The sequence below is a fragment of the Brassica napus genome, chromosome C3, assembly GCF_020379485.1.
Source record: "Brassica napus cultivar Da-Ae chromosome C3, Da-Ae, whole genome shotgun sequence".
NCBI lineage: Eukaryota > Viridiplantae > Streptophyta > Magnoliopsida > Brassicales > Brassicaceae > Brassica > Brassica napus.
In genome coordinates, this window is record NC_063446.1 from 20,629,795 (window position 1) to 20,644,484 (window position 14,690).

At 32.1% G+C, this 14,690-nt stretch overlaps 1 protein-coding gene across 3 annotated transcripts; it reads left to right on the top strand.

The window, feature by feature from the left end:
• The first annotated feature begins 482 nt into the window (after positions 1-482).
• Positions 483-4,869, top strand: LOC106379510 (putative cysteine-rich receptor-like protein kinase 39). 3 transcript variants are annotated; one of them, XM_013819446.3, is made up of 7 exons: positions 486-1,448; positions 1,570-1,692; positions 1,756-1,889; positions 3,094-3,301; positions 3,625-3,862; positions 3,940-4,078; positions 4,160-4,869. In XM_013819446.3, the coding sequence occupies exons 1-7, from the start codon at positions 614-616 to the stop codon at positions 4,439-4,441; spliced, it is 1,959 nt and encodes a 652-aa protein (XP_013674900.1). In that variant the 5' UTR covers positions 486-613; the 3' UTR covers positions 4,442-4,869. The 3 variants fall into 3 exon arrangements, with proteins under 3 accessions (XP_048606964.1, XP_048606965.1, XP_013674900.1); XM_048751007.1 differs by having other exon boundaries at positions 483-1,448; positions 3,940-4,869; XM_048751008.1 differs by having other exon boundaries at positions 484-1,448; positions 1,570-1,889.
• The last annotated feature ends 9,821 nt before the right edge of the window (positions 4,870-14,690 follow it).

Below are 14,690 nucleotides of genomic sequence, written 5' to 3' on the forward strand. Positions count from 1 at the left end.
CCTAGTAAACCGAAGAGATTAGAGCGATTGAAGGAAGAATTGACAAACCTCGCGGCTGCGCCGTTTACGTTGTCGGCGACTCCATAGATTTCAGATGCGCGAAGTTTCTCGTCAGTAGCCAAGTGAGCCGTTGCAGATGGACATCTCCTACGAAAAGCTACTCCAGAAATGGTCTTGGTGGTTACACAGTGAATCAATAATGGAGAAGAAACCACTCACGTTCTACAAGTTATGTGATTCTCCAAAAGCCATGATATACGTGTGTTAGGTAAGTATTATTAATTTAGTTTTTTTGTTTACATGTTTTACATGTTGGTCATAAGGGTAATATGACAATATTCTATATTAGTGAAATGTTATATCGGTGAATTATGGATTTTAGATAGAGAGTGAATTATAATTTGTTTGAAGGTTATTGGGTGCAGTTTCCCTTTAAAGAATCAACACATACTTTCATATTTAAAATAAACAATGCACATTTTCTCACCCTACCAAGGAATGGAATAAAGAAAGAGACCTACATATATAACAATTTCTAACGTAGAAGTACAAGAAAAGAAAACATTTGCTAACTTACATTAAAAAATAAACATTTGCTATACAACATAAAAATATGGGAAAATTCCCAGGTTTGACGATCATCCTCGCTTCTTCTCTTCTCTTTTTCCTTCAAACCCTCGAAGTTGTTAATGGCGCCAAGTGTTACGGAAGCTTAGCCAGCAACAGCAGCTACGCTCAGAATCGCCGCGATCTCTTCTCTACTCTTACTAATAAAGTCCTCACTAACGGCGGATTCTACAACGCTTCACTCGGCCAATATCCCAACAGAGTCTATGCTCTTGGCCTCTGCGCAAGAGGCTTCAAGCCAAAAGCTTGTCTCAGTTGTCTCCAAGGATTGACCCTGGAAACACAAAAGGATTGTCCAAACATCATGGACTCGTTCATTTGGGGCAGTGACGATGAAGACCGTGTTTCTTGTCTTGTTCGTTCGTCAAACCACTCTTTTGGGAACCTCGAGCTTAGTCCTCCTGTTACAGGGATAAGTCCAGATCATATCGAGCCATCTATAAACATGACCCTTTTCATGCAACAGTGGGAGTACACGGTTAATAACACCCTCGTGGCTGCCACAAAAGCTAACACTTCCTCTGTACATAAGTACTACAGTGCCGTAAAAGCCGAGTTCACAGCGTTTCCGAATGTTTACATGCTGACGCAATGCACGCCAGACATAACTTCCCAAGATTGCAAGCAATGTTTGGTAGCTTGTCTTAAATACTTTAGAGAACAGTTTCGGGGCAGAACAGGGGGCATGGTTAGTCTTCCGAGCTGTTTTTTCAGGTGGGATCTATTTTCTTTCCATGGTGTTTTTGATAATGTTACGAGATTTTCTGCACTTCCTAGACCTCAGCTTCAGGAAAAGGGGAGCTCTATACCAAATAAGAAAGGTAAAACATATGTTATAAACAAAATAAAGATGTAGCTTTCAGAAAAAAAAAGAAAGAATATATATATATATATATAATAAAGAGGTTCTCAGACTAATTAACAAGGATTTAAAAATTTCAGGAAGAAGCATGCACTGGGGAATTATCACGATAATTGTGGTTTTTACTTTCTTTAATCTTGTGGTATTTATTGGTTTCTACAAAGTAAAGTCTTGGACGAGAAAATTAAACAACGGAACAAATGGTAAGTGCACCTTGTTTCTTGCTCCCGTCAAGCTTTATAATGACTTATTTCTTTTCACTATAGTTGGTTGTGCAGAATACTCTGATTCAGATGGTCAACTTATGTTACGGTTCAATCTTGATATGATCTTATTGGCAACGGCTGACTTTTTGCCTGAAAATAAGCTTGGGCAAGGTGGATTTGGAACTGTCTATAAGGTAATACTGGATTTTGATCCCAAAGCACAAATTTATTTTTTATTTTTTTTCAATTGACAAATATTTAGTAAATATTATATTTTTATATATTTGTGTTTTATTTTATAAAAGACTTAAACTTTTTATCTTTATTTATCGTATTTCATTTTAAATGACTATTTATGTTTAAAAAATTAAAATTTATTTTTTAATGAATTAAGTTGTTGTAACTCTGATAAATTAATTTTATTATGTGGTTAATATTTTAATAAAAAAATTATATACTTTTAATAAAGATTTATACTTTTCAATGAAAAATTCAATTTTTTATGAATGCTTAAATTATATTAAGAAAATAATAATAATAATAATTAAGAATAGTTGAAAAAAATTATTTGAACTTATACTCAATGGCCCAAAGGAAAAAAATGTGAGAATTGTATCTGATTTCTTAATCGGTCCAAATGGCCCAAGAGAGATCTGATATGGGCTGGATCCGAAAAAAATGATCCAATATAGATGTGTTATTAATATTACTTGATTGCTCTTAATGAAACATGCAATGTTAGTAAAGAAAATAACGTGTTAAGGTAAAAAAGACAATATGATTCTGCTTTAATAGTATAGATAGTATAAATTCTATAAATTAATATTTGAAAAATTAATAAAATAAATTTAGAAAACATTGGTTTCAAATTACAGAAAATAAGAAAATTAAGAAAAGTCTTTTATATAAATGTATAGTCCCATTAAAATCCTAAATTAATAATTACTATATAAAACTTATATAAATTCTATCTAAACATAAGCAACACATTTTTTTATTTATAATGAATGTAAACTCTAATTTTGTTTTTCATTTTGATGTTGTTTTCTTGGATTACATATAAAAAATGCATTTGTATTCTAAGATAGGTATTACACAAAATATATCAAATAATCTAATAAAAAGAAATTCAGATGTATAAATTTAGTCAATATACAATGTTATGAACTAAAACATTTTTATCAAAAAAGTATCTTTAGAAAAAACTAGAAAAGCCAATTATCTTTAAATTAATAACTTTTCAGATTAATAAATTCATAAAAAAAGTTTTATTTTGTTTTCTAGTAAGAACTATATAAATCAATATAGTTCTCACATTATTAATTTATAGAGTTATTATCTATTATTGAGATCTTGGTCTTGGATGAGTAACAAATCTTGAGAATGTGCCGGTTTCAGGGGACACTACTTAACGGGAAAGAGATAGCGGTGAAGAGATTAGCCAGAGGTTCAGAAGGAGATATAGAGTTTAGAAATGAGGTTTTACTCCTGACAAGACTCCAGCATAAGAATCTGGTTAAGCTGCTTGGTTTCTGTAATGAAGGAGATGAAGAGATTCTTGTCTACGAGTTTGTCTCCCACTCAAGTCTTGACCGCTTTATCTTTGGTAAGACTTCGAAAGACCATACCCGGAACAGAACATTTATATGAAACATTCTAATATAGTATACAAGAGCCATAATTTAAAAAAATTATAAATTAATTTATAATTTTTCTCTGATATAACATACAGTAAAAACATTCTGGAAAAATATAATAGTAAAAATATTATTATAAAAAGATAAAATGTAATATTATATAAAATTATAATACAATTATTTATTTATTTTTTATTCAAAAATAATTTGGATAGACTCTGTGAGAGACAGCTGCATTTTCTTTAGTTTTTAGAGACTCTTAGCAATAAAAGTATTTCTTCTAAATCTGCAGATGAGGAAAAGCGTTCACTTCTTACGTGGGAAGTGAGGTTTAAAATTATAGAAGGCATTGCTCGAGGTCTTGTTTATCTCCATGAAGATTCTCAGCTGAAGATTATTCACCGAGACTTGAAGACAAGCAACATCCTTTTAGATGCAGAGATGAATCCAAAAGTTGCAGATTTTGGGACAGCGAGGCTGTTTGAAACCGATGAAACTCAAGCTGAAACAAAACGAATAGCTGGAACTCGGTAAAAACATGTTAATCAATTTTGAAGATATAAATATATGCCACCATAAATTAACGTTATTAAATGCACATATGCAGTGGATATATGGCTCCTGAATACCTGAATCATGGGCAAATATCAGCTAAATCTGATGTATTTAGCTTCGGTGTTGTGCTTCTAGAGATGATAAGTGGTCAAAGAAATAATAGCTTTGAAGGAGAAGGAATTGCACTTTTTGTAAGTTTTTTTCACATAACAATCTTCATGTATCTTCAAACCTATGTAGAAAGTAAGCATATAACTTTTCTTTTGGTTCAGGCATGGAAGAGATGGGCTGAAGGAAGGCCTGAGGTTATAATTGATCCTTTATTGGTGAAAAATTCTAGTGTCGAGATCATTAAGCTGATCCAGACTGGTTTGTTGTGTGTTCAAGAGAACGCAACAAATAGACCAACAATGAGCTCTGTAATGGTTTGGCTTGGCAGTGAGACCATCACCATTCCCTTGCCTAAGGCTCCTGCTTTCACAGAGAGTCATTCTCAATCTGAAGAAGGTGCAATGTCCATGAGCAATGTCTTCACAGAATTGAGTTCTCGTTGAGTTATCAATTGTGTTAAATTATATGTTGTTTGAAGGTGTGACAAATATTCTAATTGAATTTAATTGAAAAAAGTTGTAGTAAAAAGTATGAATAAATACAATTTTAAGTTCTAGAACCCTCAACAAAAACGTTTTTGTTTCACAAAGAGTAGCATTTTGACTTTTGTACACAAATTAAAAAATGATTACTATTAATTTATATATTTAATAATTATATTTATTTTACCAATAATATTTTAGATAAACAAAACTATTTATAAATTTAAAACATTTTCTAATTTTTATTAAGACTAAAAATATATAAATTGCATTAGAATTAATAAGTGTTACTTTACGTAATAAGAAAATGTGTCAAAGTGACTTTTTGGATTGTCAATCGAAAGGAAGTATTTTGATTGACAATTTCTTATTATAATTTCAATGAATCATAATATGCCCCTCCAAAGATCGGTAACTGAAGTTTTCAACGCCGAAAGAAGAAGGTGGTATCTATGCCATTAGTTAAAAAGAAAAGTAAAGTAAAAGACATATAAGGTAAATAAGATAATGTTACGAAAGCAAAAAGATGTGGGGCCCGCTGCACTATTTGCACAGTGAATTCTACTTTTTCATGTCTATATAAACGAACGATTGTGTTCGACGAAATACACACCATCCTTCTCCTTTAATAACACATCTTCTCTTGTTATCAGTGTTATCTTCTTCCTACGGGTATAAAATATTTGCTTTATTTAAATTTCTGCGATATAATAAAATTTCAGTTCTTTTTATAACACGTTATCAGCACGATCGTTCTGCAATTCGGTAAAATTTATTGTATCATATATACCCTGCTATAATGGTCGGTATACCGTTTGTACTATTATTTATATTATGTTATAATGGCCGGAATACCGCCTATATTATTTATTAATATTTTAATTAATTTATTGGTCGGCCGAGCCGCCTTATATTCTATTTATTGTTAACTGGACGGCCGAGCCGCCTTTATTTTATGTTTGTTGTTAACTGGTCGGCTGAGCCGCCTTATATTTTGTTTATTGCTAATTGGTCGGCCGAGCCGCCGTATAATTTATTTCTTACTCTGCATTGATCGGCTGAGCCGTCACATGATTTGTTGTCATAACATAAATATTTCATTGCCATAATTTTTTACTTTTATGAAATTTTATAGATTTGATTGACTGTTTAATACGATATTTTCAGACTGATTTTTAGTGCACTCGATTTGACCCCAACGGTCACAAAGAAAATTTTTCAAAAATTTTTCCTTTTCTCCAACGGTCATGAACAGTAATTTTCATCTATAAATACAACTCATTTTCACTCCATTTCATCATCCAAAACATTTCATCTTCTCTCAAAAATTTCAAATCGCTCTCCTCCGATTTTTCATTTCAAGAAAGATGATTCGCGCACTTTTGTTTTTATGTGCCATTTTTATTTGTGTTTCTATTTATGGTTTATTCGTTGGAGAATTTACTCCGAGTGAATTTAAGATGAATATCGGTTTAATTTTCTTTACATCACTTCTCCTTGTAATTGCTTGCATGATTAATGTAAACGGTTTTTAAATTATGAAGTTCTAATAAAATTAGTATTTTGTGTTTTAGAAATACAAATGGCAAACATCGAGAAACTCCAGTTCCCGGCTCTGAAAGTAACCGGCGAAAATTATGTCAGATGGGTCACAAATGTGAAACCTTATCTTGTAATAAAAAAGATAACTGAAGCGATAGAAGTCGGTAACAAATCGCCACCCGAGCATATAGCCGAAGCGATAATCTTCCTGAAGAAGCATTTAGATGAGAATCTAACTCACGACTATGAAGACGTTGAGGACCCAGCCGTACTATGGCAAGCCTTGAAAGATAGGTTCGATAATCAAAAGGAAATCAATCTCCCTCACGCTCTTGAAGAGTGGAAAACCCTGAGGTTTCAGGATTTCCAAAGGGTTAGAGATTACAATTCCACTATCTTGAGGATAGTTGCACAATTAAAATATTGTGGTAACCTGTCACCGAAGCAGAAATGCTTGACAAGACATACAATACTTTCCACAAAGAACACAACGTCTTATCCCGAATTTACAGAAAATGTGGGTACACCAAATTTTATGAATTGATGGTAACACTCATGTTGGCTGAAAAGAACGATGAGTTACTAATCAAAAACCATAATTCCCGACCTACGGGAGCCAAGGCATTTCCCGAAGTGAATGCTACGGCGGTAGAATATTCGGGAAGGAGAAACCAGACCAACCGAGGTCGTGGTCGGCGTTTCAACAACAAACGTGGAAAGCCTTACTATCCTAAAAGTATTAGATCTAACAAATGGGTTAGATCTGAACAACCTCCTAAAAGCAAAGAAACCGAAGAGGATACCACAAAGAAAAGTGAGACTGTATGTTACAGATGTGGATGTAAAGGACATTGGTCCCGTACCTGTCGTACTCCCCCACATTTGTGCAAGTTATATCAAGAGTCCATAAAAGGAAAGGCTAAAGAGGTGAACCTCACAGAAATGTTGAAGGGACCTCATACCTTGAATCCTCCGACTTCGCTAATGAGCTGGACTAGATTACTCCTGAAGAGAATCGAAATGCCTATGATAAGAGTATTGAATAGTTTTCAGTATTACCATGTATAATTATTATATTTCATGTTTTAAGCAAATAATGATGTTTTTAACGTCATCTTATTGTATAATTATTATGTGTTTCCTTATATGAATGAATTTTATGTTTTTCTTTTATTAATATTTATGACAATTTCAGAAATGGATCAGAATACTAATGAAGCAAAATCCAAGAAACGGATTCGTGAAATATGCATACCAGATAGTGGAACAACGCACACTATTCTGAGACAAAAGAGATATTTCTCTGATATAAAACCGACAAGAATTGTCGTCAATACAATATCAGGTCCTGCAGACGTGATTGAAGGAACTGGTAAAGCAAACTTTACTTTACCGAATGGAACAAAATTTTCCATAAATAATGCTCTATATTCTCCAAGTTCTAAAAGGAATTTGTTGAGTTTTAAAGACATATATCTTCACGGATATGATACTCAGTCTGCAACTGAGGATGGAAAGAAATACATGTATGTAACTTCTGAGAAATGTGGCAGAAAACACATATTGGAAAAGTTTCCAGAGCTTCCTTCGGGGTTACATCATACTTATATCGATGAGATCGAATCAAATCTTGTAGTAGAACGGAACCCAGAAGAGTTCACGTTATGGCATGATCGCCTTGGCCACCCAGGAACTACAATGATGCGTAAAATCATAGAAAGTTCACATGGTCATCCACTGAAAATCCAGGAGATTTCTCAAGGGAATAAAATGACATGTGTTGCATGTTCTCTAGGAAAATTGATCGTAAGGCCATCGCCAACCAAAATCGATAAAGAATCACCAAAGTTCCTTGAAAGAATTCAAGGCGATATATGTGGACCTATACACCCACCTTGTGGACCATTCCACTATTTTATGGTATTAATTGACGCATCCAGTAGATGGTCACACGTTTGTCTATTATCATCTCGAAATGTGGCATTTGCGAGATTTCTAACTCAGATAATCAAACTGCGAGCACAGTTTCCTGATTATACTATTAAAAGAGTTAGACTAGACAACGCTGGTGAATTCACATCCCAAGCATTCAATGACTATTGTATGGTAATGAGAATTGAAGTTGAACATTCGGTTGCTCATGTTCATACGCAAAATGGTTTGGCTGAATCTTTAATTAAGCGTCTGCAATTGATTGCAAGACCATTGATCATGAGATCAAAACTTCCAACCTCTGTATGGGGACATGCCATTTTGCATGCAGAAGCACTCATTCGGATCAGACCGAGTGCATACCATAAGTATTCCCCACTACAGTTAGCGTTTGGTCGAGAACCAAACATTTCCCACTTTAGAATCTTTGGTTGTGCGGTATATGTGCCTGTAGCACCACCACAACGTACAAAGATGGGACCACAAAAAAGATTGGGAATATATGTTGGTTGTGATTCCCCATCAATTATAAGATACCTAGAACCACAGACTGGTGACGTTTTTACAGCACATTTTGCTGATTGTCATTTTGACGAAAATGTATTCCCAGTTCTAGGGGAGAAAACAAAAATGTTGGAAGTGATATAAAATGGAGTGTACCATCATTGTTATATCTTGATCCTCCTACTAAAGAGTCAGAACTAGAAGTTCGACGAATTATGCATTTACAGAGTATAGCTAACCAGCTACCTGATGCATTTGTTGATACCAAGACGGTAACTAAATCTCATATACCAGCTGCAATTGCTCCTGCTCGTATCAAAATGCCAAATGAACAAGAAAAGGAGGATGACACACGAGAGCCAAAAACACGCCTGAAGCGTGGTAGACCTGTTGGTTCTAAGGATAAGAATCCTAGGAAACAGAAGAAAGCTGAAATATATGATGCACCCAAAATAGCAGAAAATATTTTGGAAGAAATAAATGATAAGGATTCTGATGAATCAGAGCATCATGAATCAGAGCATCATGAATCGAAAGATAATCATGAGATTTCTATTAATTACATCCATAATAAAAGGATATGGAATAGAAATGAACAAAATGACCTTGATGATGCTTTCTCATATATTGTGTCAAGTGAAATAAATGAAGAAATCGATGATCCAGAACCAAAATCTGTCTATGAATGTCAAAAGAGACATGATTGGGAACAATGGAAAAATGCAATACAAGCTGAACTTGATTCGCTTAATAAACGAAAAGTATTTGGATCTATTGTGCTCACACCTGCAGATGTGAGACCAGTTGGGTACAAATGGGTTTTCGTTCGAAAGCGAAATGAGAAAAATGAGATTACGAGATACAAAGCTCGTCTAGTGGCTCAAGGTTTTTCTCAAAGACCTGGAATCGATTATGAAGAAACGTATTCTCCAGTTATGGATGCCATTACATTTAGATTCCTGATGAGTCTAGCAGCTGATAAAAATCTAGAGATGCGTCTCATGGATGTTGTTACAGCTTATCTATATGGATCATTAGATACTGATATCTACATGAAAGTTCCTGATGGATTTAAAATGCCAGAAGCATTAAGTTCCAAACCTAAAGATGTATGTGCAATAAAATTGCAAAGATCATTATATGGGTTAAAGCAATCTGGACGTATGTGGTATAATCGTCTCAGTGATCATTTAACAAAAGAAGGATATGTGAATGATCCTATATGCCCATGTGTTTTCATCAAGAAAACAATATCCGGATTTGTAATAATCGCGGTATATGTTGATGATCTTAACATCATCGGAACTCAAAAGGAAATACAAAAGGCATCAGACTATCTCAAAGGAGAATTTGAGATGAAAGACCTAGGACAGACACAGTATTGTCTTGGCCTACAAATAGAACATTCACAAAATGGTATATTTGTGCATCAATCCACATACACTAAAAGAGTGTTGAAACGATTTAACATGGATAAATCAACTCCTATTAGCACCCCGATGGTCGTTAGGTCACTTAAGTGATCCATTTCGACCACCTGAGGAGAAAGAAGAAATACTTGGTCCGGAAGTACCATATCTAAGTGCAATTGGAGCGCTGATGTACCTTGCAAATTGTACACGGCCTGATATATCATTTGCTGTGAATCTTTTGGCAAGATTCAGCTCATCTCCAACTCGAAGACATTGGAATGGGATTAAACATGTTTTTCGTTACCTCCAAGGGACCATTGATTTAGGCTTATTTTATCCTAAAAGTTCAAAAGGTCAAATGGTTGGTTTTGCAGATGCAGGATATCTTTCAGATCCACACAAAGCCCGATCGCAAATAGGATACGTTTTTACGATCGGAGGCACTGCTATATCTTGGCGTTCCCAGAAACAAACGCTCGTGGCTACTTCTTCAAATCATGCTGAGATCATTGCACTCCATGAAGCAAGTAGAGAATGTGTATGGCTGAGATCAATGAGCCGACACATCTGTTCAAGCAGCGGGATTGGCGAAAATACGAAGCCAACTATTCTATATGAAGATAATGCAGCATGTGTTGCTCAAACAAAGGACGGATATATTAAAAGCGATAGAACGAAGCATATTCATCTGAAGTTCTTCTCATACACTCAAGAGCTCGTAAAGAAGAAAGAGATTGAAGTAAGATATGTCCAATCATGCGACAATGCAGCTGACCTCTTCACAAAATCACTTCCGACTTCGGTATTCAGAAAACATGTTCGTAACATTGGAATGCGTCATCAGAAGGATCTATGACTGCTCATTCGAGGGGGAGCTTACGTAGTTGTACTCTTTTTACCTTACTATGTTTTTTCCCATTGGGTTTTCCTAGAAAGGTTTTTAACGAGGCAACAAAGACGTTAAGCGAAAGCGGAGAGTGACACCGGTCCCCAAGGGGGAGTGTTATGAAAGCAGCCACAATCGTTGAAAATATAAAAAGATGTGGGGCCCGCTGCACTATTTGCACAATGAATTCTACTTTTTCATGTCTATATAAACGAACGTTTGTGTTCGACGAAATACACACCATCCTTCTCCTTCAATAACACATCTTCTCTTGTTATCAGTGTTATCTTCTTCCTACGGATATAAAATATTTGCTTTATTTAAATTCCTGCGATATGATAAAATTTCAGTTCTTTTTATAACAAGAACATATTTTTCCATCTATATAAATAATTAACGTCTGATCTTAATTTGTAAGAGTCCTTTGACGATAAAACAAAAATAGAGAAAGGAACAAGATAAAGACTTTTTTCTTAACTATCATTATATAATCTCTGGCTATATTACATATGATGATTAATTATAACATGCAAAAAATTGTATAGTCTAGAATTTGAACTCTAGATTTGGATGTAAAATTCTTTAAACTTTAACCTATAAGCAGCGCTTCTGTAGAGAAATACTTCTCTTCCCTTAGTTTTCGCTCACACGTAAACTATGTGGCGAAAGATTTTGTTGTCCGTATTACTCAAAGTCGAGTGGCATGCAGTGTCATCCAAAGTTCAAGACTTGTAAAACAACGTCGTTTCCATTTCCAAACAATATTATTAATTTTTGGCCGAGACTTAAAATTCCAAACAATATTTTTTTTTGAACTGATTCTTATTTCCAAAAAATATTAAGAAGTAGATTTGAGTGGAGTCAACCAGTCAAGCAGCCAACTTGAAAATTTCTAAAGGAGTTAGTATAGACAAGTAGATCTGAATCGAGTCAAGTCGTCAAGCAGCCAACTTGGGAATTTCTAATGGAGTTGGTAACCAAGTAGATCTGAATGGAGTCAATTCGTCTAGCAGCCAATTTAGAAATTTCCAATGGAGTTAGAGTGTCATAATTTTTTGTTAGAAACAGAGCTGTCAAATGTTTCTTGTTAGACTTGTTCAGATGGACTATTTCATATTAAATGTCATAGTAAAGTAAAATTTTCCACTATTGTTATTTTAAAATGTCAATTTAATTTTTCATTTATTTATCTTTTTATCCTTAATTAAGTAAAGTAAAACAAAAAGTAATATATACAATACTAAAAGAGAATATAAACCATAGGGAGAGTGTCCATGTAGGATAAAAAAATCAACTAATCAGAGAATCCGAAGTTATCACGTCATCTCATTTATTTTTTGTAAAAAATAAAAAAACAATGCGAAGGAAAGAAACGAATCCGGGTTAGTATGACATAAATATATGGCAGTTACCACTAAGCAATTGAAACTTTCTTGGATACATATACAAGAATCACTAAGTATGTAATCACAAACTCTTATGTACAATTACAATAATATGAATACAACTTTCAAGACTCCGATACTCTGTTTTGTAAAAAAAAAAAAGTAAGTGACTAAGCTAATATATTCTTTGAAAGTGTGAAAACATTGAAAAATATGAAAAATCATGGATTTTTGTTTTCGTGACAAAGTTAAGAATATACAATACTAAAAGGGGATATAAGTCATGGGGAGAATGTCCACGTAGGATAGGAAAATCAATCAATCAGAGAGTCCGAAGTTGCCACGTCATCTCATTTATTTTTAAATCTGCCTATCCTATTCAATTTCTTCAGAACACTTATTCTACAAAGAGATCGTATGAGATATTGTTTTGATATTCAGATTTGTTTTTTGACTGTTAAGAAGATTGATAACTGTAAAAATGTTTTCTTCGAATTTGATATGTCTATAACCGACTCCTCAACATGAGACAAATTTGTTTAAAAATTAAATACTTTCATTTTTTATATTATATAATAAATATATATTATTTACTGATAATAAAAATATAGTTATTCATCTATCACAAATATCTATGCAAATATGGGAATCAAGTACAACAATCAAACAACATAATGATTTCCACAAAGAAAATTAAAAAAAAATATTTATGTTATGTAGTCTTATTTTATATTTTTTAAATATTGTAATACAAGATTACACATTATTTGTTTAGAATTGATAAATACATGTAATATCTTATCCGCGCGTAGCGCGTTTAAAAAATCTAGTAATTCTAATAGGTAAATATGGAGAAAAATTGAATAATCAACTATTTTCTTAATTATGTGAAAAATTTAAGTGATATTTAAGGTAAAACGGATGAAGTATTATGGTGAACAATAATTAATTGGTCCATAATGAACAATGACTTAAAAAAAAACGTATGTCTAAATATTGTGTTCAAATAGACATGTTCATAGACAACCCATTTAAATGTAATTTAAAATTTAATCTAATTATTTCATAAATTTTAGTTGAGTATTTTTTTTTTTTTGTTTTTTGAATAATATTTATTTAAATTTCAACATATCAGAAAAGTAAAGCTGTTTCTAATACGTCATACAATGTATAAAATACGTAACACAAATTTTCAATATGTTATTAAGCCATCTTGCACAAAAAGAACACTTTATTTTGGTGTCCGTATAAGATATACTAGACCCTGATCCGGTATAATTTATAAAATGATCTATTTTAATTTTTGATCATTATGTTCACTAAATAAATATTTTTTTCATCTTAAACTATTTATTTTTGGACAAATGTGCGATATCACATAAAAAATTAAGTATATAGAGGTAATTAGAAAATTGTAAAAACATAATTTTTTCTTTCGTGTGCGATATCATATAAACAATGACCCGCCCCAGTTAACAGAAATCATGATTTCTTTCATGTGTGATTTTTTTATTTGAATCATTTCGTAAAAAAAAAATTAAATTATACATATTTTAATTAGAATATTTTTAAATATCTTTACCTTTTTATTTGAAATGAAACTCAATAATTTTTAAAAACAATTATAGCAAAACCTTTGAAAATATTTTTAGACGTTTTTTGAAAAATCTGAAAATTAACATTTTAAATTATAATTATCCTAAAATATGATTAGTTTTGATGTAAACAAAAACTAAAATTATGTCAAAAATAATTATATTCAATGATAATAACAATTTAAATTTTTTTTAAAAAAAATATATATACAAAAAATATTGTTAGAAAGAAATATTCATTCATCTTTCAAATATAAAATGAAAATATTATAAATAAATAATAAAAATTATAAAGAAAAGCCATAAATTTAGCAAACGACAAATGAGTTATATTATGCTAAAATTTTGTTTAAATTTATACTATTGATAGGAGCAAATACCATATATTTTGTTAAAAACATATCCATCCTTAAATATTCTTTGAATAAATAATAATTTTTAAATTTAATCAATTGAAAAATAATATCCGTACGATTATGTGGATTAAAATCTAGTTTTATTGATGCATGTTATATATTAGTGCTGCAAGTTTTAGATAACATTTTAATGATGCACGTTTTGAAAAATCTCCATTATTAAAATTATGCACGTAAAGATAACTTATGAGTTTTTTTTGTTGATTAAATGACATTACGTCCAAATTCATTGAAAGATCTTTCATTAATGTAATTGAAAAAGACAATCAATAAAATAAGTAGTTTAAATTCATTTAAGGATATTTCATTAATGTAACTAAAAAGACAAGAAATAAAATAGGTAATTTAAATTCATTTAAAGATACTTCATTAATGTAACTGAAAAAGACAAACAAAAAAATAGGAAGTTTAATTAATAAAATAAAGGCATTTTCAAATGTTTACTTCTCATTTAATTATATATATATATAACTGTTTAAAAAATTAACACATCTCCTAAAATAAAGCAATACATATTGTCAAAAAAATAATTTTAAAG